The sequence below is a fragment of the Hibiscus syriacus genome, unplaced genomic scaffold, assembly GCF_006381635.1.
Source record: "Hibiscus syriacus cultivar Baekdansim isolate YM2019G1 unplaced genomic scaffold, ASM638163v2 tig00111402_pilon, whole genome shotgun sequence".
Classification (NCBI taxonomy): Eukaryota; Viridiplantae; Streptophyta; class Magnoliopsida; order Malvales; family Malvaceae; genus Hibiscus; species Hibiscus syriacus.
The window spans coordinates 6245720-6273455 of NW_024063082.1; the positions used below are offsets into that span (position 1 = coordinate 6245720).

At 34.9% G+C, this 27736-nt stretch overlaps 1 protein-coding gene and 2 pseudogenes across 1 annotated transcript; 1 reads left to right on the forward strand and 2 right to left on the reverse strand.

Moving 5' to 3' along the window:
* The first annotated feature begins 5987 nt into the window (after nt 1-5987).
* On the forward strand, nt 5988-12930 carry LOC120161469 (annotated as a pseudogene).
* Nucleotides 12931-18244: 5314 nt separating this feature from the next.
* Nucleotides 18245-23270, reverse strand: LOC120162366 (annotated as a pseudogene).
* A 948-nt stretch (nt 23271-24218) lies between these two features.
* LOC120162365 (TVP38/TMEM64 family membrane protein slr0305-like) lies at nt 24219-27311 on the reverse strand. Its single transcript, XM_039172524.1, has 7 exons — nt 26746-27311; nt 26252-26304; nt 26031-26123; nt 25722-25945; nt 24943-25009; nt 24623-24730; nt 24219-24379 (listed from the first exon to the last, which is right to left on the reverse strand). Exons 1-7 carry the CDS (start codon nt 27170-27172, stop codon nt 24356-24358), a joined length of 996 nt encoding a protein of 331 aa, XP_039028455.1. The 5' UTR covers nt 27173-27311; the 3' UTR covers nt 24219-24355.
* Between the last annotated feature and the right edge of the window lie 425 nt (nt 27312-27736).

Here is a 27736-nt window from a genome sequence, read left to right on the forward strand (position 1 = left end):
TTCATTCAGAGTCATTTTCAACTTTACAGCGAAAGATATTGAACTCGAAAAAGATGCAATTTACAAATGTGGATTTTAACTTCACGACGAAGGATATTCAAGTAAGGCTCAACTTCACAATGAAGGGGCCATCCACGATTTCAACTTCATGAAGAATGATATCGTGCCCGATGAAGTGATTTAGCGTCACAGCAAACATGCCATCCACATATTTGACTTCCTTAAGTCAACGATTAGAGCTTTTGAAAGGATTTCTTTAACATGCAGAACAAGCATATTATCGATCGCCTTTGAAATTGTTTCTCTCGAAACAAGGGGTCGTCTCGCTTGAGACTAATTTACTTGAAACAAATTTTGTCTCTCTTGGGACAGTTTCCCTTGAAACAAATTTTGTCACTCTTGAGACAGTTCCCTTGAAACAAAATCTTTGAATATGTTTTACATTAAACAAATTTCGTCTCCCTTGAGACAGTTTCTTTTGGAACTAAGTTTTGTCTCTCTTGAGACAGTTTCTCTTGAAACAAATTTTGTCTCTCTTGAGACTGTTTTCCTTGAAACAAAATCTTTGAATATGTTTTCCTTGAAACAAAATCTTTGAATATGTTTTCCTTGAAACAAATTTCGTCTCTATTGAGACAGTTTCTTTTGGAACTAAGTTTTGTCTCTCTTGAGACAGTTTCTCTTGAAACAAATTTTGTCTCTCTTGAGACAGTTTCCCTTGAAACAAATTTTGTCTCTCTTGAGACAGTTTCCCTTGAAACAAAATCTTTGAATATGTTTTCCTTGAAACAAATTTTGTCTTCCTTGAGACAGTTTATTTTGAAACTAAGTTTTGTCTCTCTCGAGATAGTTTCTCTTGAAACAAATTTTTTTCTCTCTTGAGACAGTTTCCCTTGAAACAAAGTTTTGTCTCTCTTGAGATAGTTTCTCTTGAAACACCAATATTTGAATATGTTTCTCTTGAAACAAAATTTTGCCTCCCTGGAGACAGTTTCTCTTGAAACACAAAAAACCTTTTAACTCGTTTCTCTTGAAACACAAAATACCTTTGAACTCATTTCTCTTGAACACAAAAAACCTTTGAAAATGTTTCTCTTGAAACACAAAGACCTTCGAGTTCGATTACACTCAGCTCCAAGGCGCATCATTTGCAGCATAACTTAAGGCTAGAAAGGTTATCTGCCAACAAAAGACCTTCGAGTTCGATTACACTCAGCTTCGAGGGCATATAATTTACAGCATAACTTAAGTCGAGAAGGGCTATCTGCCATCCAAAGACCTTCAAGTTCGATTACACTCAGCTCAGAGGCAAACCAAATTTACAAAATAGCTCAAGGTTAGAAGGGCTATCTGTCAATAAATTTGTCGAGTTCGATTCCATTCAGCTCGATGACACCTCAATCACACTACTGTCCGGTTGCAATCGAGGTTTTCAAGTCGAGAAGAAGAACTGGGTTAGCCGTGCCATAGTGACAAGAAATCGTTTTCTGACAGCATAACTTAAGTCGAGAAAAGTTATATGTCAACGAAGACCTTTCGAGTTCGATTTCTTTCAGCTCGAGGGCTTATCAACTACATGGTGGAGTCAAGGAACTATTTTCTGGTCGAATTTCTGAACCAAGGTCTTTAAATCGAGAAGAAGACATAAGTGGAGTACAAATTAGCAACGAGAAGCTACATTCTGATTCAAATTCCGAACGACGAATTCAATCTCATATCATTTCAAGATGGACTCAACTTCGCGACGGAGGAGCCATCTGTAACTCAATTCGACAGGGAGTTATCCTTAATTGAAATATCATAGTCAATTTTGAACTCCACCGAACGAAAATTTGTGTTATTTTATCTTTGTCCTATTTTTTGTTCCATGAAAAAGGACAAAGAGGGGCAGCTGTGAACACTAATTTTCATCCTACCATTATTTTTATTATTTCATTATACATATATATTATACATATATATTTTATTCTTATTTTACAGCCCAAGACTGCAACCCATGACTCGCTGAAGCCGAACCAACAACCCGTTCCAGCCACATCCGAAGACTCCTCGCCACACAGCCGCAACTGACGCCGTTCTTCTTGGCACCTCACCAACAAACAACCAAGCAAGGATTTTTAGGACTCTAATCTCTCTAAAAATAGTCAATGCTAGTACTATAAATACGAAACAGGGGGGAAGAACAAAGGGGAGGGGAAAAAGGAAGGAAAGAGAGTGGTGTCATGGTCTCTCGGCCATGGCTCGATATCACCAAATAGTATACCCTTGTGTCAATCTTAATCATCGAGCCTCCATTCTCGAACCAAGCTAACCCATTCAACAACACATAAACACTCACAACATCGTAGCCCCATTTTCCAATACACCCGACCATAATCTTGAAGTACCTAGCCAAAACACAACCAAAGACCCACCACAAAAGAACCCATGACCAGTGATGAGCAAGAGGTGGAAACACATGAAGAAACCTACGAAGAAAGAGGCCAGCAACCGAAAAGGCGAAACAGAAAAAATAAGAGAAATGAAGAAACTTACCTTTCGACTTTGGGTATTTTTCGATGATTGATGGCTCGTTTGATTATTCCAAACGATCAAGCAATAGAAGACGACAAGAGGAATAACATAATCGAAGGTCACCACGATCCAACGGTTCAATCTCACGCAATCAAAGGTGAAAAAGGCTAAAATTTCCAAGTTTTGTTTCCTGTATTTGAGTTTAAAAGGAACAATATTGTGCAAATCGAAGGCAAGTGCAAAAACCCTTTAAATATACTTTGTAAGTGGCCCACGTGCTTGACACATGTGTAAGGTAACATGTTTTTGGATTTTAAGGGATTAATCCTTGGTGTAATCATTTCATCTTCAATATCATTCAATTTGAATCTTTTATTTATTTTATTTATTTTCTTTTCTTTTGATTTTTTTAATAATTATCTTCTTAACATTTTTTTAAATATTTAACCCTGTTTTTATTATTATTATTATTCATTATTTTTACTCCATTTTATTTTTTTTATTTTTTATCTCATTTATCTTATTACTATTATTATATATTTTCCCTTTTTTCATATTTATTTTTTTTATTTTATTTTGACAATCTAACATTTTTTATTTTTAGGGATACTTTCAATCGATCAAAGGTAATTAATTCGAATTGAATTTTTAAATTTAAATTTGCGCAATTAAAGACAACCGACAAATTAATTGGTACCGAAAGGGCGATTCAAGGGTGCTAATCCTTCCTTGACCGTAACCGACTCCCGAACCCGACACATTTCTGGTAAAACGCATATCAGGTAAGATGGTGTCCGATCCACCTAAAAGTTTTTAAATCAAATTCAAGTCAAGTTATAAAATATAACTCGATTTTTTTTATAATTAGTGGATTATTTTCAACTTTGAGTAGAGTACTTCAACTTTGTGTGATATATGTATATCACTATGAAAAATATCAAGAAATATATATGTATATTGTATATAGATATAGAAAATTGTTTAAATTGAAATTAATTCGTATCATTCTTTTTTTTTTTACAAATTAAACTGTATTGTAGCATTATAAATATTTACAATTAAATTTAAACAGAAACTCGAACAACTCAACCGTAAAAATTTAAATAAATTTTGAACTATAAAATAAGATTAATCAACTTGAATAACTCAACATTTTTTACTCAACCAGATCGAATGCTCACACGTAACTGACATCGTGATTGCTATCTAATATCCATAATACGCATGCATATTCTCTCTTAGTTCATTGGCTTAGAAACTTTTTCATCAATATAGAAAACAATAGTCAAATTCTTTATAAATCAATTCACCACCACAATCATGAATCTTCGCTACAAACTTAGGTCAATAAGGACAGATGAGTCAACGATGTAGTCATACATTTCATTTATAAAGGAAGTATATAACGTCTTCCTCGAATATTGAACACATAACAATTCTGAATAGTTTATAGTTAGTTGTTATAATTAGAGATTTGATAGCGATCCGTTATCGGAATAACAATTATTATATAGTTTAACAATACAATCTAAAATTATTATTATATGATTGCGATATTTGTAATGACTGTAATAACATCTACTATGTCCGTAATAATTCATAAAAAAAATCATATCCTTCATAATTGGGTTAAGACCAACCCAATAAAGGTCTACTAATCAGTTACCAAATGTTGAGGTTAATACTCAAATTTGGGTTGGTATTGGAGACATTTAGTTGAGCAGTCTATTTCTCCAGTCCTCTTGTCTCCTATCCCTTCTTATTCTCATTTTCTCCCTCTATCATCAAGTCCTCATCTTCTTCCTCCTAAAGACCATTTTCCCTCAATTATTATAGTTTCAAGGTGAACTTTAATAAGTTATATCACTCATCAAGAGTATCAAAGGTAATCTTCAACTTCCTTTCTTTTTGACCTTGAAGATGAGCTCTTGAAAATGGTGTTTGGGTCCAATTAGGTTTTTAAAGAGAGTTAAGAAAAAAAGAACAGATGTTTAACTCATTTTCATTTGTTTATGCATTTCAAAGTTTGTATGTCATCTTAGCATTTAAAGATAATAATGCATTATTTGTTTGATTCAAGCTCTTATTGAAATTTGTGATTTCTCTAAGGCTAAGGACATAGGTAATACATCAGTAACTCTGTGTGTTTGAGGATGTATGTTAAGAACTTGGGTGAGGTCAATTACTTTCTCGACATTGAGAAGTTCTTGTGATGGGCCAAAGGAATTATGTTCTTGAATTACCACAGAAGACCAAGATGGTTCGATCCAAGCTCTCTCCAACTGTTATTTCTTCAAGACTCCACTTACTAATGCATAAGAGTATCCAAGTAGTGTGGATGCATTATTATACGTATGTCACATTTAGGGTAAGTAATATTGGACTCAATTTAGAAAAAAAAATTATTCAAATCGATGCTAGATGATTTAATTTGACTCGTAATTCATAAATTCGACTTACAAAAATTTTAAATTCGATTTGAGGTGTAAGTTAGAATTCGAATAACTCAAAATTTTTAATAATTAATAGATTGATTATAAGTTTGGTTTGAATCTCCCAATTCTACATAATATATATTATATATGAAAAATGTTAATATATATATATATATTATAATTTTAAAATCAATTTAAATTAAAATCAAATAATATCATAATATTATAAATATTTATAATTAAATTTAAATATGTTAAAATTAAACCCTTCAAAACTTAATTAAACATATATTTATATATAACATGATTTAATTACACTAAATATTAGAAATAAATTTAAGGGTAAAGTATATAAATAGTCCTTTAATTTTTAGGACGTTTGCATTTTGATCACCTAACTTCTACAACTTGCAGCACAATCCTAAAACTTGCATTATCCTTAGGCTCTTGAATCAAAGCTTTCAACCTCTCAATCACCTCATTTTCTCTCAAGCACCCAGCATCCTTCTTCCTCCTATGTGAGCCACCACGCCCACCACTTGAAAGCAGCACGATCCTAAAACTTGCATTATCCTTAGGCTCTTGAATCAAAGCTTTCAACCTCTCAATCACCTCATTTTCTCTCAAGCACCTAGGATTATCATTCTACACTTCTTTATCATTCTCATTTAAAATTAAAGATTTCCAAATTGAAACTCTCTCTCTCTCCGGTTTGAAGAAGAATAAACAACTTCTTCCTGATATTTTCAATCAATCCCTTTGATGCATCATTGCGAGGATAAGCTCCCTTATCAGCTTCATCTTCAGATCCCGAAATACTTGAAACCTCGAAGTCTTTGTAAGAATCCATGGTCAACTCATTAAAATCTTCCTGTTTTACAGTATCCTTACCAGAAATGCTTAATTTTACCTAAACTCAAATAAAACGGGGAAATAAAAAAAAATCCATTGCTTCAATTCAAATGTAACTTTTTCAGAGAAGTAAAAGCAAAGAAAATTTAAAAGAAACATGTGAGAAAATTTATATTGAAACGATGAATGTCGGATTTGAAGTGGGAGAGTTGGTCCTGGAGAAAGTCAAACTCAGCCTTGCAGGTGTTGCAAGTCCATTTGGGCAAACCGATGCCGGTTTTGGAGCTCTTTTCGTCCTTTTCATCGGTGTTATCAGGGTATTCTGAAGAAGAATTTTCGGAAATTGAGAGGGTCTCGATGAGTGAAGTTAAAGAAGGAGAAAGTAAACGACACGACTTGAAGAAGTTGATGGGGAGTTCAAATATCAAACGGTATCGATTTTTGTGTGAAGTTGTGGCGGCGGTGGCTGTGGCGGAGGCAGAAGGAAGAGGTTCAGTCGCCATGACTGTCGTTTAGATTGAGTCCTTTGGTTTACTTTGCTATGCTGCAGCGAAACGATTCTCCCCCAATGCGATGGGTTTATGTTATATTTTTTAATTGTTATGGGTTTAAGCTGAAGAAGAAGATTAGAAGAATAAGAAATTAAGGGAGTTAACTGCCACGTCACATAAAATTAACTGAAGGTAACGACATAGATCTTATTGAAAAGAACTAAAAGTTAAATAACTGAATCACAATTTTTAAGAGTTTAGTAATCAAAATGAAATAGTCCTAAAACTAAAAGTCGATTTGAAGAGCTGAATAGTGCTTCAATATCCTTTTTGGGTGTCAGCACTCCCGGAGATCCGGCTGAAATACGTGCTTCTGTGCCAAGTGAAATGCCCTTTCCGATTTGTCTATTAGAATCTGTAATAGACATTCTAAGTTTTAACTTGAGTTCTCAGAGAATTCTTTATTTTTTTTAGCTATTTGCATTTGCATAAATTCTGAGACAAATAGTAATTTTTTAATTTTGTTGCTTCATTCCCTTGTGTGGGTTTTCCTACGGTAATTAATCTAAGAATAGGCCTTGTTGAGGATTTAAAGGCATATAAACTCCTTTTGCACATGCAAAAGATGAGTATCATATTACAAAATTAAGGAGCATCCTTCTTGAATTTACTTTTAGGTTACTGATCATTTTAGTTTCATGTTTATAGTTTTCCAGGTTAGCTGTTGCTGCTTTCTATTTGCTCTTGATGTTATGCCATTTTTGTATCTAAAAGTTTAGTTTTACGAAAAGAGAAATGAAGGGAAGAAAAGCAAAAACCTTGGATGCTCCTAAGATTATGAGAACCATTGATTTGTAAAATGCTATACGATATTGTGTCACAATGCATGTCTGTATTATAAAAAAAAAGAACAAATCAAGCTTATATTTTCTGATTTATTTGTTTTCGCTTCTGAATTTTAGCATATGCAGTCATCAACTTTGTAAAACGATGTTGAATTTACTTTTGGCATAGAGTAGAAGTAACAAACAAGGTTACTTTTGTACATGTCCCATATGCTAAAATAATATTTGCACCATAGAAGGAAATTTTTATGAGCATAAGTGTGATGATTCAGCTGGTTGCCGCATTTCATGTGAAAGTAGTTTTATGATATTTTCTCTGCTGGCTTGAGCATGTTAGAAAGGCAGAAAAGTAAGCTTCATTGTTTTAAGATATATCGATTAGCGTTGTTACATTCTTTACCTGATTTTAAGATATGCTGCTCCTTTAAATATTTTGTTGACTGGTATATATTTGTTGTGTTTTTCTGAATGTGTTGCTTGTACAACTGTATTTATTACTTTATTTTCTAACTAGCTGTCATGTTCTTGTTGCAGATTTAAAGGAGCTGGACTTGACGGGAAATTTGATTTCGGATTGGAAGGTACATGTCCTAGTTGGTGCTACTTACAACAAAGTTCTTTGATTGAACACTTGATATAGCATATACTGCTTTCTCTATTCATGTCATCCTCTACTGTTGCATTGTAAGCATGAGTTCTAAACACTTTCTGGCTGATATTATTTTATTGGTTGTCTTAGGATCTAACTGCTCTTTCTGGGTTTACTATTTCATGATCTGTTTTAGATAAACTTTCGTTTAGGAATGTATTTGAAATTTCTAATTTTAATTTCATTGTGGGAATTGAATTAATTGAGATATATGTTTGGCTGTAAATAAATGGGATTTAAGCAACATTTTCTGAATTTACCATACATTGTATGTTTCAGAGTTAATATGATTAGAGTATGTCTTATGCAACAAATTGTGCCCTTTTCCAGTCCTTTTGTGTTGATAAGATTATCATCTTTTCCACCTGAAATGAAAACACCTGATACACCCAAGGGATTTCACACCAAATTTGGGTCATATCATTTATTATCATTTATATATGTGGATAACTGTCAGGATTAGCAAATCTATCAAGATAAGGAATTTTAGTATTCTAAATTCTATTTTCTAATTAAATTTTACTTATTTTTATTCTTAGGTTTTATCTTCTTAAGAATAAAATAAATTCTCTTAGGAGATAAAGATTAGGAAAAGATACCTAGTTGCATTCTGCTACTGTAATTTTCAGCCAATAAAAATAGGCTGCTTTCTTCTTTCACTAATCAATTTGAACAGATTCTCTGCTCTTCTTCACATGATAATCTCTTTCTTATTCCTTAGGAAGTCAATAATATGAAATTAATGAATAATATATTTTTTCTAGGGTGATCATCATTTGAGGTTTTTCTTAGATGTAATAGTTGTTCTATGATGTATGCAATTGTTCTGCCTTAACCCTTAAGAGACTGGTTATATTTACTTGCTTGTGATTGTGGAACTACCTTACCAGTCAATTACTGCTTGCTCATGACTATGCTTTTGTTTAGCTTATATCTGTTTGAATCAATCTTTTAATGCAGGATGTTGGCACCATATGTGAACAGTTACCGCATCTTGTAGCACTCAATTTGTCTAATAATTTAATGACACAGAACATGATTGGGTTGCCCCTACTAGAAGGCATCCGTGTTTTAGTTTTGAACAGTACGGGTATAACTGGTCACAGGTGTGCTATTCTTACTTCATTCATAGAAGCTTTTGCAAGTTATAAGAAGAGGTGTGCTTTATAAAATTAATGAGTGGTAGTGGAACTGTTATTGAAATGGTATTATCTGTGATTAAGATTTAAATGGGAATGAGGAATTTAGAGAGGAAGGAATTTGTAGCTGTAAAATCCCATTAACTGAAGATTATATTTGGTATCTTTTTGACATGGCAGGTTGAAATCCTTGAACATTCATTACCAGTGATTGAGGAGTTACACCTGATGGGGAATAAAATAAGTTCCATAGAGGTATCACTTATTTTAGTTACTTGAAGCTTCAATCAAATTATGTTATGTCTAGAAATTTCTATCATTCTAGCTGTTTTTCAATTCTTTGAGGACTTGTATACTGGTGTTTGACTAAAACAGAAAATAACCCCTTATTAATTTTCCCAGATTAGCCCTTATTCTTATTGCAATCAAATGAGATCTTTAATATTTTTTTATAACCAATTTGAGGCATTATTTTCATGGGAAGTGCATGTTGAGATATCTGTGGCATAAACAATATGGAAAGAAATTTTGCATGTGATTTATAAGGACATGAAGGAAATTTTGCTCTGTAGCATTAATGGAAAAGGGAGAAAAATGATACACGCACATGCATTTATTAAAAGTATTTTCTTTTCTGAAGAGGATTAATTATTTGCTCACTTTTCTTTTGATTACTAGTTAATTAAAATTATTTTCTTCATTGATGCTGTTACTTATGTAAATTAGGGGAAAGATAGGTGGTTCCAACTTTGGATTTAGTTGCTTAATAGATATAAGAGGAAATCTGTTGTCTTATTCTGGATTGTCACAACTAGAATTTGATCTGGTTAGCAGAAATCCGAATGAAAAACAATGAACAAAAAACAGGACTAACTAAGTTATTAACCGAAGCTTTGGATTGAAGAAATGCTGGGTTGAATGTAGTAGCAGCAGCAAAAAATTATTTCAAAGATAATTGTACACTGATTCTGTGGGATGCATAGAAAACTGTGGCAAACAAGTTGAACTAGTATGAACAATCAGGGGTGAAATTAGAGAAATACTATACAGCTATTGCACAGCTTGCAAAGAATAGCAATGTTCTTTTTGGTATTTACTATTTCAAACGCTAAATGTTACCAACTTTCTGATGCATGCCTCTGCTTTTTATTCCACTTTTGTTGTCAGCCAACATCATCCTCCACCGTTCAGGGATTTGCTTCTTTGCGGGTTTTGAATTTGGAAGATAATTGCTTAACTGAATGGAATGATATCTTGAAAGTTTCTCAACTGAAAAGGTCAGAATGAAATTTGTGCTCCTTTCCAGGATGGTGTTCTCTCAACTTTCTAGTTGCTCAATTCTCTTGATAGCTCATAACTCTCTATAATTCTCGGTCTCAGTTTTGGAGCAGCTTTATTTGAACAAGAACAAGTTGAACAGCATCTTTTGCCCAGATAAGAATAAGATACAAGAATTGCTTGGTAATCAGGAGTCATGTGAGGAAAGCTACTCACTGTTTCAAAATTTGCGGTGCCTTCTTCTTGGTAATTTATTAGTTCTTATTCTACTTGTCAATTGGCCTGTTTCTCATGTTAATCTTCTGTCTAATTCTTTTATGCTTCAGGAAGTAATGAAATTAGCGATCTGGCTTCAATTGACTCACTGAACTCATTCCCAAAACTGATTGTAAGGTTTCTTCATCTGCAACATCTTCTCGATGTGCATGATAGTAGCTTTGGAGTGTGGAACATGCTGCTACTTTAATTAATTCTGTGGGGGTAAAATCAAATGTTGTGATTGAAGGTGACATCATATATGCAAGCACCACTGGTTGCACATAATGTCAACATATATAATGACATGCTTCTGTGAATTTATAATTTTGTTGTTTATCTACCTGATCAGATAACTACGTTTTATGATAATTATACCCACTAAACTAGACCTTGAGTGTAGGGAGAAAGCTTCCATCTTGGCTAAATTAGCAAGATTAGTAGGCTCCAACGCTAGATTCTTGCTGTTGGAATGATTTTTTGTTCTTTTTCTCTTTGCTGCATCCCAAATGTTTAGCTTCTTTTCTTATTGTTCTTTTATTACTCTAAGGACATCAGGCTTTCTGATAACCCAATAGCAGATCCTGGAAGAGGTGGTCTCCCAAGATTTGCTTTAATTGCACGATTAGCAAAAGTTGAAATGCTAAATGGGAGTGTGGTAAACTCTAGATACTGCATAAAAGGTCTGCCTTGTTTTCTTTCTTTGTGCGGTTCTAATGAATTTAATGCATTCTTATCCAACAATCTTTCAGATAAGTGCTCGAGAAAGGAAGGAGTCAGAAATCCGGTGTTTGTTTCCTTAAAAATTTGTTGGTTACTCTGTTCTTTCTGAAATGAAATCATGCTCTGGCTTTGTTTCATTTTCTTTCCTTTGTCTCACCTATTCTTGATATATTTTACAGTATTTGTTCTGTTTTCTGCTTTCTGCCTCAAACCTCTGATTTTTAGGGAGTAAGGCATACTAGCAGTCATTAATCTGTGAAGCACATGATACGGTCTGCTATGGTCCCACTTGCTTAAGTTAGCAGTTCATACTAAAATGAGTTCCTAGGCAGATATATCTTGAGAATTATTGATATTAGCAAATATCTTCTAATCTTCTTGAAACACACTTTTTCTGTGAAACATTTAAGTCACTTGTCTGTTATGGCAGGGAAATTTTTTCGTAAATCATATTAATCTCTGATTACTGTTCGTCTTCAAACTGTAATTTTAATAAATGATAGATGGATGATGATATCTTATCATGTCTAATAACCTTTTGAAATAGTTGCATGAAAATGATCAACACATTAAGTACTAGGGATTTAAATTTAAATCATTGTTATCCTCTATTGCTACCATTCCATATGAAAACCAGTGAGCCACAATCATAATGGTATCCTATACCATGTAAGAAATTAACATTCATATTGAGTTGTATTATCTTCTAATTAATATTCGATATTTCTTGCAGATATGTGCGCTTAGTAATGTCAAAGTTGCTTGATAATCCAGGAGAGATCAACTGGCTTCATCCCCGGTGAATTTCCTCCTATGAACTATGTGCATAACTGAAATATTTACTGTTATTTCTGAACTTAAACTTCAATCCCAGGTTTGTTGAGTTGAAGAACTTTTATGGGATTGAGATGAAAGGCGCCATCAGTGGGAGTGGCAGGTCCTCAGAAGATGGCCTCAGGACTCTTGTGTACGAATCATAGATTTATCCATCTTCTTTTTGTTAATTTCTCTTCATGCACTTAAAAGTTTTCAACTGTGTATATAACGTGCAGCGATCACTCTGAAATGTGTGGCTCCATCTGTTGGTGAGAAGCTTCCATTGACAAAGAAATTGCCAGCCACTACGACAGTTATATTCTTGACCATTTCCTCCAAGTATGTTTAGTTGGATATGCATGTGAAGATTCACTCACAATTAGTTTTCTCTATTATAGGTTGGAAAACTGAAGGCCCTTTGTGAAAGCTTTTTTAAACTAAAGTCCTTGAAGCTGAAATTGTTTCTTCAAGAAGAGGTTTATCTTCTAACGAATTTGTGATGACGTGTTTATGTTTATTCTTCCTTGTCCTAATTTGGTTTTTTTTTTGTAGTAGTAGAAACTGTGTACCTTCATTCTCTCGCTGACATTTAGTAATTATGTATCTGAACCTAACGGTGATTGCTCACTTAAATAGCATTAGTGGACCAAACTCTGTAAAACTCTTTACAGAACTAGGACAAGACCAGGATCTGTTCTGTGCCAAAAGAATACGTGTTAAGAAAGTTACTCTTTATAGCTTTGGAATATCATTTGTGATTCCGGTTCAAATTTGCAGGGTTCTCCTTTACCAATGTTGCTTGATGATGAAATGGCGTCTTTAATGGACATCGAGATTGGCAACGAGTCCACTGTTATTGTGGATGAAGAGAGTTGACAAACAATTTGATAGAGCTAAACGAGTATTTTTTTAACGCTTCAGAAGGATGGAATATGCAAGGTAGTGGTCATCTCTCCTTTCCTGATTTACTTTAATCTGCAGGTATACAAGAAAGCTTGTGCGTGCCTTCTGTTTCTATACAATGTATATATCATCTTCTATTTTCAGTAGTTTGGTATATATGGTTTCATAAAATTTTCTTGATAGGGTGATACATGCCGAGACTGAGAGATGAGCTGTTTGACTTTCCAGAAGAAAGAAATACACAATAATGATGGGTTTAATTTGTTTTTGAAATTGCTATCAAAAGACTGCAGCACAGTGGACCTTATAAGATATTGTAATATCTCTATCTATCTATATATGTATTAAACTTGGGAATAGCATTTGGGCTACTTTGTGTGAAATTTTGGCATGGGCATGCCATATTTGTACAAATTCAATTATTTTCCTTTAAACGATATGTAATATCAACAGACTGTCAGATTTGGATGAATAGTTCAATCTGTGGATGCATACTAGAACCAGCAGGGACGGATGTATAGCGCCCCTCCCAAAATTTTTGATCTAATAATAATTTAAATCTTCATCAGTCTAAACTTAAGTAAAATTGAACTTTTACCCTCTAATATTTTAGATTAAATACGTAACAAATCTCTATTATTTTGAATTTGAATTTAGATACCTTGTCCCTCCATTTTTTTTATTCTAGCCATGAAAGACTTTATCCAAAAGGATAAAAACTAAATATTCCAATGGTTATATATATCTTATAAATATATATATTACTTTGACATAAGTAGAGAAGAATAGCCCGACCATAAAAGAAAGGAACAATATCATTAATAGCAGAGTTAGGTCCCATTTCGTTGAAATATTATCCGGAGGACATGAGTATAAAACTAAATGTATAAAAGAAATTAGTACCATCAGAAGGAAAAAACCAAAGATGATACTGCCATCCAGAAATGTTCGGTACATGATTACATTAACAGCACACCAAATACAGGAAGATTGCCAATGTCGACGTGGTGCAGCATACATCTGGGTCGAATCATACTGAGGATATCCAGGCCGGGGTGACTGTTTCTCCATACCCAGGTGCAGTACCCGGTGCCGGCGCTGGTGCATAAATACCAGATGGGGAACAGACTGATCATAGGTAGGCTGAGCTGCTGTTGTTTGAGCATAAGTGGGTTGGCCGTTGGTTGGCGGTGCATCATATGTCGCCGCAGCAGCAGCAGCACTGTAACCAGTGTAACACCCTAATTTATGGGCTAAATTTTAGAAATTATAAAGTATTGGATTTAATTAGTATTTTGAAAGAAACGATGGATTAAATTGTAAAATTTCAAAGTTGACAGACCATTTTAAGTACAAGAAATTCAATGACTAAACTCATGATTTGACCATTTTTTTAGGAGAATATAAACCTCATTCCCATATGTTTTTTAGAAAAAAAATTCAGTTTTTCTCCTCTTCAACCATCCTTTCAACCCCGATCTACTCGTCACCCGACCTCCGATCGGCAAACTGAAACTACCATCGTGTTCGTTGTTGACCGAAGAACAAACCTCTCAAACCTTTCGTTATGAATCATCGTCGTTCGTCATTAATTTCAGTTGGAAGTATCGTCGGTTTTAACTCAATTTCAGTTGGTTTTTCGTCGATTCACGACGATCCGGTCATCCGTTTTCGACACCTCACGCACCATCGTGTTCCTTGCATCGTTCCGAATCCACCAATGTTATCCGTTTCTCCGTCGACGCTGGCGCGTGGAGGGGTGAGAAAATCAAACTTTTCGATGTTTCAGAATCGAGCTCTCCGCCGTTCAAAATTGTGAACCGAGCTCGGTAAGTGACTCAAAATGCCTTAAAATAATTTTTAAGAATTTTTCTGGGAATTTTCCAACACGTATCACTGTCACGCGCGCCGCCACTGCGCGTAGAGGGTGTTAATTTGTAATTAATTTTTGTTAATGTGATATTTGTGTAAAATTCAGGTGTTAATTTTGTAATTAATTTCTGTTAGGGTGACATTTGTGTAAAACTGTTGACCGCTAACCTACGTTGATCGTTGACTGACATGGACCAGAACTTTGACCGACGTTGACCGGGCGTTGAACGACAGTTGACTTTTTCCTGGTACACCTATCATGACATTTTTTGACGTTCTGAGTTCGATTCCGTAGTCTGTTTTTCAAAATTCAGACCCGAAAGCCTCGAAATTGCCAGTCAAATCCGTTGACATCGAATTTGACCGAAAAGTCAAAATTTTTGAAAAGTCATATTTTATGTTTTTCGACTTTCTGAATCTGAATCCGAAGACTGTTTCGTCATATTCAAACCTGGTAAGATGTTTTTAACTGATTTATCACCCGATTCAATCCGTTTTTGGAAATTAAGCTCCGTTTTGATATAATTTCTGTTGATATGCATCTGAGGAATTGTTGGAAGATGATTTCAAGATCGAGGGTGTTTGAATGGAATTTAATGGATGATTATTATGGCACAAAATTGAGGTAATACTTTATTATCTCTTTATGCTTTATAAAACATGTTGATATTGGTAAATGCATGAATAAAAAAATGTTTGGTCTCGTTTGTGTAGTTAGTTAATTTATACACTAATATAAGAAATTGGAGGATAGTTGAAATTAAACTACAAGCTTTGTGATTAAGTGATAAATTAATAAGTCTGGTTATGTAAATTATAATCTATTTCATCAAAGGTACTTGGATTGAAAATTATGAGAATACTCTGGTAGGGTAAAATTACAAAAATACCATTATGTTGGAAGATGACAAGAATTGTCCCTGAAAGTTGGTTAATAACTTTGAAAAGACATATTGATCTGATAAAATTACTAATGTGCATAAGAAATGCTCGTTTTGCTCAGAAGATTTGGATAACTGGTTTTTAACTTTGTGTAAATGCTAGAAGTTTGTTAAGGGAATCATTTCAAGATCAGAGAATGTTCGGGAAAGCAATTAACCATAGAATCTATTATAATTATTTTCGTTAAGAGTTAATACCGAAGTTATCAGGTTAAGAAATTATGAAAATACCTTAAGAGGTAAAAATAGTCCGAGTTGACCATGAATGAGAAAATACTTTGATGATTAGTACTTAACTCGATAAATTACTGATTTAATTGTTAAGATCATGTCTTTGTACAGAAAGTTTTTGATAATCTGTTGGTAACATCCAAAAAGACTTTTAACCTGGAAATCTCCAATTTAAAAATAAATTATCAAGGGTGCTATTTTGTCAGAACTATTAAAAGGACTGGAAAAGATGATACTTTTGAATTAAATAAAGATCATACGAATGGAAAGGATTGAAATACATCGGATCTGTCAGAATAGTTCGATGAGACTGACATAAATGATAAGTTTAATTTAATAATAAGATCGGGCGAAATGAATTATTGGACTACATTGAATCTGTAAAATGACCAGAATACCCTTAGAATGCAAATGACCAAGAATATCACCAAGCTCAGAAATGATTGGATATCCTTAAGCTCTAAAATGAATGGAATATAACTGAGCACCAAAATGACCAAAATATCCTTATGGCTTAGAATAAGTAAATGTCTTGGATTAATTTAGAAATCTAAATAAACATGGATGTTGTACTGCTCTTAAAAGTTATGGAACGCAGCTTAAGTAGTCAACTAATGCTAGTGTTGTATCATTATCTGAATGATATAAGTACCACTTGAATGTTGGTTCATCTCATTAAGCTTGGATTGATGATAATTTTGGAAGTAACCAGCTCAGCTCAACTCTGGATTACATTCGATAGTAAGAAGTTGATATTCGTTAGACAAATCAACCAAGAAGACCAGATTGAACTGAAAGGAAGTACAATATGTATCCGAAATTCAAAAACGTCCGAATTACCCTGAAAACCCCCGAAGTAACTGTAATGGACTTGACTGCTAAATGAGTCAAGTAACTTCAAGGACTAAGGATTAAGTAAGTGATTTGGATGAGTCTGGAAACGTTAATGAACATACATAATGTAATATTCTTATGGATCATGAACTACAAATCAAGCACATCAACAGTTCATGATATAGTGCAAGCGTGAACATGAAATTAAGAGCATTGTAATATTTGTTAGTCTCCTTAAAATATGTTTAGTGATGACTCAGAAGATGATCTATGGATAATAATATTTGGTATTAAAGAGTAAATACCCTGGAAGGTTAATGAATTGACAAGTTGATAAGTATTGTTTCTGAGAGCTATTAATCTAGAGTTGTTCGATAAACTGATTAATCGACATATATTGTAAAGGTCCTGAACCTTCATTTCTTCCTTATCAGTTCAAGTCTCATTCTGAATAACTGATGATTCTATCAGTTATTGATTTCTTCCAATAGTGATTCTAACTTCCGACATTCTATCGATAAACTGAAGATTCGTGTTTCTCTACCCGATAAGATTATCCAGTGTCTTTGAATAATATCTGTAAAGACTAGTGTGTTCCCTAATCACATAATATTTTATCTGATTTTCAACTTGAATTATATTCTGATACATGACCTGGATTCTGTTCTGATTTCTGATCTGGATTCTGTTCTGATTTCTGATCAGGATTCTGTTTTGATATCTGATTTGAATTCTATTATGATTTCTGATATATCTATCTACCGACGGAGAAATGTTTTATCTGGAGGGTTTATTGTTGGAAGAAGATCATCTGCAGACTCTTCGGCTTTATGCTCAAGGTCTAAATGGCATGTGCGGTTGGGTGTATGATTATAGGAACCTACACATTTATGATGTGAACGGATAGGAGTATATATATATATATATATATATATATATATATATATATATATATATATATATGTTTTAAAAATTTAAAAAAATGTATCTTTTTACTGGTTTTACAGGAACACACTAGATAACCTATTTTGATATCCAAAACTCAGTCATCCGAAATATTTCTCTTAACTGAAAGCTCATTGTCCATTACCACCTGAAATATTAATAGGATCTCAGCTAAGCCTAAAAATTTGTAAATATCTGAACCAATAAGGAAATATATGTTTATCTGTATCTGCACGCTTTTCAGCATCATCTAATAATTCTGTATTACTGAGCTTTTCGAAACTCATTCTATTACTCACCATTGCAGGTTAAAATAATTGTACCAGTGCAATTATCAATTTCAGTAAAGGAGTTCTTCTGACGTTGGTTGCAAAATATGGTATTTGTGATTAGAGGACATGTAATTGTATTTTGTTTTATATTTGAGTTTGAAAATCTGTTTTAATTAAGCATACCGATTAATGATTTTAATAATTTATATGTTTTGATAAATTTTTTTAAATTTTCCGCTATTTTTACAATGGGTAGCTTCGATGGCCTTAATGTGACACTCCAGATCAGATCGGGTTACCAGCATTGGTCGGAGGGGTTACAACCAGAATCCTGAGCCCATTGATAACCGTAACCTGTATTGTTTGGAATTTGTTGTTGTTCAGAGTAACCTTGTGATGGTGGGTATTGACCATACCCAACATTACTCGCTTGAGCATAAGCGGTTAGCTGATTGTAACCATCAACAAGCTGGCTACCTTGCTGCGAATAAGCTTGGCCAATCACAGGTGTAGGCTGACTCTATCCATTACCAGGTGGTGCAGAGTCATATGGAGGATAGCTTTGTTGTGTGGACCCACTAGATGCATATGGGTACTGCTGCTGTGGAGGCACATTCGGACCATACGATTGTGCAGTCGGACTTTGATACGGTACTTATACAGGTTGATTGGTTGAAGTACCATATGATCGGGGTCCTTGTGATTGCATTGCATATGATAGTGGATTGCCATATTGCTGCTGAGCAGCATACCCAGGTTGAGGACCTGACTGCGCATATCCTGGCTGAGAAGATCCATGCCCTCCATAAGGATGCTGGACAGGGGTATGATTTTCATACTTTTCTTCATATCCATGTCCGTAGCCATGCTGCGGAGGAGCTTAGGAATAGGGTGGTGGGTGGGCATAATCTGTCGGACCACGAGGCTGTCCATAATTATAATTTGGATGAGACGGAACTGGCCCCATAGCTGGAACAGGTGAGGGGCCAGGTCCTTGCCTGCTGTAGTAATCATAACCTCCACTCTATAGAGGTCCCTGCATATTATGAGGCCTCTGCTCCCAACTAGGACCAAAGTTGCTCCTTGGAGCCATTTGCTGAGAAGGGTAGCCGCCATAAGGAGGTTGGTAATGAGAGTTTAAGATGGATATGGTCCTCGTTGCTGATAATCATATGACCCTATTAGGGAAGAATGGCCACGGAAACCCCATTGTGGTGGAGCACTGATTCCCCGAGGTCGATAACCCTGCTGATTGAAACCAGCAGAAAGAGATGATGGCCTGACAATCTATCCATAAACAAAATAATAAGTTAGATAAGGAACTTCATTCACCAATTTTAGGGAAAATCCAAGTAGAAGTCAAGTCCCAATATCATGTTTAACCATGTTAAACAAAACAAAACAATACAAACAGGATACTAGGCCACCTCTTGGTTAAAACAGGGAGCATGTACCAACCAGCAACAAGATGAAACCGGTACTAATTTAAACAAAAATGAGAAATAAGCAAAACCAAAGAGGTGTCTGTCAAACCACATCTTTAATCAAACTTTTTCTGCAACAAGGCAATAAGAGAAAGTAAATATCATCACCTACTTGACATACTCAATTTCTAAGTGGACAAATCTCACCAATCTGTATTACCCGCCGAAACAGAGGGCCACAAAAAATATCACAGCTACCAATAATCAAAGACTATATTTCTTATCAAAAAAATATAATCAAAGACTATAGTGAAATCTTAAATGTTAAATTAATAATTAAGGACAAGAATATGAGATTTCATGAGTGTTGACCAAGATTGACTTGAACCTCACATCGTTCTTGAACTACAAGGATATTTTAAGACTTCCACAAAAGATCATGTCATCCAAGTGATGTAGCACAATAACATTCGTAACACAATGCCAATTCTTTTTCTGACCTTAGATCAATAAACTTTTGTACATCATCTCTATACACATAAGAGGACAAATTATCATTATTTTCAACATGGTATCAAACAACATTCAAGGTGGTACTGAATATACATTCCAGACATGATGACTTCACAAGGTGTACTTCCAACACATCTCAAGCATAGAACATGGAGGCTTCTCATGCAGTCTCACTACATTATTTATTTTTATTTTTCAAGTCTAAGCAATCTTACCAACTATTAACCTCTTGCAATGTGAGTTTAATGCCAGATACCTCTCTTCAGTGGATGAAGGGGAATAGTGGTTGTCTATTGCTACACCAAGAAAGCAATGTTGACCCCATGAAATAGGTACCGAAAATCTGCAGATTTTAAAGCCAACGAGTTCGAAATTGGCACCTTCGATATAAATAAAGCATGGCAACCGGCATCTTGGATTGCATAAATTATCGTCCTAATAGCATTCAAGTGATGTTGACATGGATAATTCACTCTTTGTTCAGGAAAAAATTTACTCCCAGTAAGAAAGTCCCCATCAAATCCGATGGCAATGTCTCATTGAAGAAAATGCAGTTCACTATAACCATTGTTTGCTTTGGCAAATTCATTGAAGGAGATAGATTTGTAGCCACTAAATTATATACCACATGAGACTTGTTATTTTGACATTTGCTAAAAGGAAAAACATCTACACACCAGTGATGAAGATTATAAATTCCACAAGTAAGGTTCGAGGGTTGCCATATGTCCTATTAGGATATATTCAAAAAAATTAACTCTTATAATAACTGAATCGATGCGTTATAAGATTCTAGCCCTGATTAAGGAGTTTAAAAACTTCACTACCAATGTATGTAATCCTCTTCTAAAATCCAATCTCATAAAGAGCATATTTTATTTATGAATAGAAGGAAAAAGCTCACACATCCAAATCCACATGCATATGTTCTTGAAACAATGTCATTTAATTGGAATACCGGTGATCCTATCAATGTTTCTTGCACATGATGACAGTGAGGTATTAAGTTACAAACACAGGAAGCAAACCTCCAGATAACAATCTATGCAATTGCAGTAATTCCACTCTATTAAAACTAGGAAAACATGAAAGAAATATCCAACCTACTCAAGCAATAACAACTTGCACGTGATATATTCATAACTGCCTCAGCCATATCTTAGATGTTTTTAAGCCATTAGCACAAAAATATAATTCATATTGGATGCTCCAAAGGGAAACCCAACAAATGATTGAATTGAGAGATCAACGGTTGCGTAAATTTATATTAATTCCCTCCCCTAATTCCAACCTGACAAATCTTCCAGGAAAGCATGCAAGAGAAATCCAGAACTACACAAACAATAACATTTTGCTCATGAAATGTTCTTAACTAGCCTCAAACATATCTTAAATGTTTGTTTGCCACCAGCACAAAGATACTAACAGAAAATAAACTATAAAGAAAAAGATGCAAGGAGAAAAAAGAAAACCTGATTCATAACGTCTTTTATCATTTCTCTGGCAATCTCAATTTGCTTCTTATCCCCGTTACCCTCACTGTCCTTTCTTTGATCCATCCCCTTATGGGAGATGTTGAGATATCAACTAACAGATACTAAATTGTCAGCATTTGCATGACAGTATTGCAAGAACTTCAACCCTGGCTGGGACAATAACATCAATCACCCGAATTCGAGCCCCTGACTTTGTCTGCAGTCCTTTTATGGTTTCTCCGCCTCTACCAATGATTAAACCAACCAGAAACAGGTAAGATAACATAAACCAGAGTGAAGACTAATGCATCTTTTAACAGGTTTTATGATGCATGAGCACCTACATACCAGTGCATTCAGGTAAATATAGGGGGGGGAAAAGGAAGGAAAGCTTCTCATTTGGAACTTGTATCTCAATTTGATCAACCGCACCAGCAGCCTGTGTGGTACCAAGACCCCTAGCTACTAAGGAAGAAGAACCCCCAGCATCAGCCTGAAACAAATTTGACCATCTAGTTAATACAAGAAACAAAGGATACAAATTTTGGCAGTAGAGGGAGCGAGAGAACAATGAGAGAACCTAGTACTAATGGGAAAAATTGATAATGGATCCGTTTTCTTGTATGTTTGACGTGATAACAGATAGATTATAGTAAAGGATTTATTGTAATGTTTGTTTAAGTAACTATGATAAAATCAATTTAGTTTACACCCAGTTAAACAATTCACAATGAGACAGCTTTAATAAATTAGTCAGCATACCTTGGCATTAGGAACCTCCATTTTGCGAGTATAATTGAACATCATCAACCTCCTCCTGAGGCAACTCATCAGAAGGTTGCTCATTATCCTCTTTAGTGGGTTCTTGACCATTATCAGTCACAAAACTCTCAACTTTACCTAACTCAGCATCAGCAGCTTCAAGATTATCTGTAGACTGCTGATCCGTTTCCTCTGTATTCCTTCAACTTGATCAGGTTTTACAGTATCCTCAGTCTCATTTGAAGGAGAATAACCATCCTCTGCTTGCTTGTTAACATCATTTTGCCGAGGAGCCTCGTCTTCCTCCTTTGCAGGTTCGTCTGATTCCTGAGATTGGAACCCATTCTCACTGGCTGTTATGTTAGGCATAAAAAACATAGAACTAGAACAGTTAGATATGTGAAGAAATAAATAGATAAACTATTCTTTTCACTATCTGCACAAAATTGAAAGAAAAAAAATATAAAGGTGTTCAATAACACATTTTGAATTATTAAAGTTAATATCAAATTTTCCTAAATTTATATAATGTATTTCTATATACATACATTTCAATCATAGGCTACATCCAATATTGAATCTTACTTCTAGCAATTTTCAAACAAGGCATATAACAGAAAAAATATCACTACATGAAGCCTTAATTTTCTCACTTCATATTCACCCCACATAAAATCTCGCAATCTAAAACATCTTTTATTTTCCAAAAGGAAGATCGTAAAAGATAGCAAGGAAACCCTAGAACTATAATTTTAACACCATAAATCCATTCCTAAAAGTGAACATAAAACCAAAAGAAAAAGAAAAATAACGGAGAGCATTTTCGTTACCCAAGTCATCGGTATTATCCTCGTCGAGCCTACGGCGTTTGGCGTCGGACGAACCAGGTGGCGCTACATTGTTATTTTCCTCATCGGGGTCTACAGCATTGTCACGGGGCATGTCGATAGGGGGTCTTGGGGCTCGAGATCCTCAAGTTTCCGTTTATGATCGAAAGGGACGGGGTCTGGTACAGCGGCTACGGTCTCTTCCTCCGCCATCAAATTTCACGGAAAAAGGATAACTGATCTAGGGTTTTGAGAATAAGGGACAGATTAGGAAGCAATGGAAGTACCGAAGTGCTGGATGGTAATGGAAGAAAAAGTGATCAAAAGATCGCGCAAGCGGTTCAGGGTTTAAGGCTAATTTATAGCTGGAAAAATATCACAATTTCTCTTCTACTTTTTTTATTTTTTGTCTTGCCAACCTTTTGGTTTTTTGGTTATACACTGACAGCAATGAACTTTTAGGAAATTTCACTTTAATCACTGAATTCAAAAAACATTCATTAAAAGGTAAAGTACACAAGTCATTCCGATTATAAGGTATTATTTTATTAAATTATTAATTATTAAAATTTATAAAATAATATTTCAACTATAGAGTATTATTTTGTTGAGTCTCTAACTATTAAAAGTTATAAAATGATCACTCAACTATTTATATGTTTTAAACTCATCATTTTTCATTAAAAAATTGACGATCCTCGAATCTGTACGTTAATATGTTCAATGAGATATAATAAAATCATATTTTAATGATATTTATTGGTACTATCGTTGCCTTTATGCACTGACTCGATGACATAATATTTTAAAAACTGACTTAATAAAATAATATAAATAAAGATTTAATCCACAAAATACAACTCAAATAGTTATAGAATCATATTTTTATCATATCACAATGAACAAATTAACGTCCAACTCAGACAATCTTTGATTTTTTATTGAAAAATGATGAATTTGAAACATTTGAATAGTAAGGAGATTTAACAAATTAATGTCTTATAATCAGAAGACCATAATGTAACTTTTAATGGTCAAGTGTAACAAAACAGTTCCCTATAATTAAGGGACCAAACAATACCCTATAATCGGAGATCAATAGTTTACTTTATCCTATATATCGTTGCCACTAATAAAACTTTTATTTTTATGACTGGAATGCGCTCACATGTCAATAATAATAGTCACTATGATTTAAGTAAAAATAAGAAAGGATGGCACGTTCACTAAAAAGTGGAATTCATTGCATTAGATACAAATTTGATTTGATGTATATACGCTAGATTTGCAGTTGTCAGTTTTACAATTTTCAACTATACTGTCATCAACTTAAGTATACCAAAATTGGTTCCTGAATGCTCACTCGATATCTTTCACGGCATCCTGCATAATCACAATCCAGGCAACAGATATCAGATAATTAATTCGGATGGGGAAAGGACAAGATTCATTTTCATTGCCAACAACCTGTCGAGTCAGATTTTTAGGCAACCACTAATCCTAACCTGCCCCGTACCTCTTAGAATTGGAACTCAAAAGTAAGTCATCAAATGAAACTACTGATGATACGTGAACATTGGCAAGAAGAAACGTCAACAGTATGAGAAGGTAGCCAAATGGCATTACCTTTGCAAGCTGTGTCACATAAGCTGCCGCTACAGCAGTGACCAACAGTCCGAGTCCAAGTGTCAATATACCATTTCCTCCACTGATCCCGAACTCTGAATCCTCTTGCTGAAAAGGTCCCAAAAGGAGAAAAATATAACTCATTTGATAAAACCAGAACTCAGGCAATTGCATGATAGCTAACCATAACAACAAAAATAGGTGCAATTGTCATGGGGTCATTACCCTCTTCCCAAAAGACATGGATAAAAATATGAAGTTTGAATGACTAAATTTTGATCACGTAGATTACTTCGAAAGGAATATAAATGTGAACTTACAATGATTGCTCGACCGAATGCACCGGCACTGACATAAGCCCATGTTCCTGGAAGCATCCCCAGCCAACTGCATGACAATCATTGATTCAGTTTGAAGCAAAAGTGGATAGCAGGTAGACATTTAGCAAACTTCTATTCCCAAATTCAAAACCCAGTGTTTTATCAAATACCAAGTTGGTTTTACATCATAATCTAGCCTTTAGATCATAGCAAGCTGTAGGCTAAACAACTGTTCCTTAGGTCCTTTTCTCCTCCCATAATTGAGGATCAGGGGCCTCTACTCAAGACTCCAGCCACTTTTGGCAAACATCATGTAAAGCTCTTGGGAATTATTTTATTAATGATAATGCAAATATAACAAATCTTGATCATTCCAATGGAATAAATGTTTTTTAAACTTAAAAGTAAAAATATTTCCTGGATCATTCTAATTTATATGGGAAAATGCGGTGCAGTTGGCGATCATACCAGCAGAAACCTATATTCCGCAACATAAATTTCAGTCAAATAGAGAGAGGGAGAGAACTTTAAAACTGTAGTTGCGAAAGCATGCCTGAAAACATTTTGAATAACAATTCTAGCCCTTCTTTTACAAGCTAATAAATATTAATTTTCTCTAATAACAAAATTTTACAAATAGTTGATAAGTCGAAGACTCGAAGGTAGATGCAACTAATTGTTAAAATAATGAAGCACGGAAATATCTTTAATGGCATTTAAACATCACAACAAACATAAAAAGAAAGCACACATATCACTTCAAAGATGAAGAAGCAAACCTTCCCAACACATATGGCACAAACTTCACAGATGTTAATCCATAGAGATAATTCCCCAGTGAAAATGGGAGCAAAGGACTCAATCGAAGGAGGGTCACCACTCTGAAGCCATTTTCTCCGATTGCTTTGTCAATTGCATGGAACTTTTTGTTCCCTTCAACTAGTTTTAGAATTCGCTCACGAGCAAAATATCTAGCAATCAGAAAGGCAACACTTGCCGCCACCTAAAAGATCAAAAGAATATTAATACATAACTTCTGGCGCACTCACATTCTCTCCTCTTTTGTATTTGGAAGATAACAAACTTACTGTTCCACTAATAGAGACTAAAATGGTGCCAATGACAGAGCCGAAAAGAAGACCAGCAGACATGGTCAATGGAATGGCAGGAATAGCAAGAACCTACAACATAACAAAACGACTAACAAGCATTAGGTTGCATAAAAGTCTAGAAAACAAAGTAACTCATTGTTGGGAGAAATAGAACTGAATAAAAAAGGTAAAGCACGGAAGATGGTATATAAGCTTACTTCCAATCCTGCATAAACTGCTACAAACAAAGCATATCCAGCAGATCCATAACCTGTTTATTGAAGAAACCCACCATTAAAATTCTAGACCATGTTCATTAAATGAAAGAAAGAAAGCATGAATCCCCTAACTAACACGTTCTACTAGTCTAATCTGAAATTTTTTCCAGAAAAAAAGGCTAAAGGAAATTATAGGACCCTACCGGCACCATTTGCTATTTAAGGATTTTCCACATTGCAGAGAACTTCAAAGGCAAAACTGTAAATGGTTTAACGCCGCACGAGTTACAGTGTTAAAATTTCTTTAGTGGGTAAGAAGATACATGTAAATCCCAAATCCATAGAAAACCTATGAAGCTAAAGCAAACTAAATCAGCAAATTCAATAATTATCAAAATAAATTAATTCCGAATTCAAAGAGCCCCAATTAACAAAGACAATACTGAATACAGATGAACTGCGAAAAAGGGTCCGGACTTCATGAAGACGTATACCTTCAATGAAAGTGGAGAACTGGTTCAAGAAAGCGTTGATTTGGTCCTTGTAGATGTACCCGACAATACCAAATCCACCAACAACACCCACAAGTAAAACTCCAGCCAAAAGGGTACCTTTAAGCGCAGTGTCCCCTTCAATTTCTCCCTTATTACCATTAACATCCCCGTCCCCATCCCCTTTGATTTTCTCGTCATCATCGCCTTTGGGGTTGAGGAACCACCTCAGACTCTGGGGAGCATTGGGTGGACTCTTTTGAAGGGACTGCTGCTTCTTTGTTTGTCTGAGGGAAGAACAAGGCTTGAATAAGTGGAAACGCTTGTTGGGTCTAAAGCAGCTATAGAGAAAGGAATTGGAAGAGGAGGAAGGAGGAGGAAAATAACAAGAAGAAATGCACGGAGGTCTCAAGGTAAGGAGAGCGCGCATTTTAAGGAGGATAACAAGGGCCGACACAGCACAGCACAACACAAACACAAGCAGGCGCGCTAATGCCTCGAGCTGAAGGCTGACGCTGGTTTTGTCGAGGAAGAGAAAACGATGGCGTGGGCATAGTACGTTCAGGGTTTAGGCTCGGAAATTGTCTGCCTCACATCCTGCCACGTCTTTCTATTAATACCAAAAGTACTTGATCAGTATAGAAGATTCCCCCCCCCCTCTTTATTATCCTTTTCCAATTATTGACGTTACTGTTATAGAAAAATATTTTTCCTAAAATAAAATCAAGTTAATATATCAGTAAACAGCAGCTTCCTGAGGAAGTAAGACTTGCAACTCGGTGGATCGTTAAACAGCATTGCTACAACTGTACGTCCTCTAGCCATCGCGGCAAGCATGTCCGCAATTGAATTTTCCTCCCTTCGGATCAGGTTGATCTTGACCTCTCACTCCTGAGCTAGTTGAGATCGTACTGAGTCAATTAAAGCAGTGCTTGAAGACATTGTTGGCGTGGACGAAAGTAAGCTGAAGACCTCGGCGTTATCGGTTTCGACA

Excerpts from the sequence above, each read along its gene's own strand:
- LOC120162365 (XM_039172524.1), bottom strand. The coding sequence starts at position 27,172 with ATGCGCGCTCTCCTTACCTTGAGACCTCCGTGCATTTCTTCTTGTTAT. Across the intron at positions 25,946-26,030 it reads TAGTCTCTATTAGTGGAACA|GTGGCGGCAAGTGTTGCCTT; the intron begins GTAAGTTTGTTA and ends TTGATCTTTTAG. Across the intron at positions 25,010-25,721 it reads GTGCCATATGTGTTGGGAAG|TTGGCTGGGGATGCTTCCAG; the intron begins GTTTGCTTCTTC and ends ATTGTCATGCAG.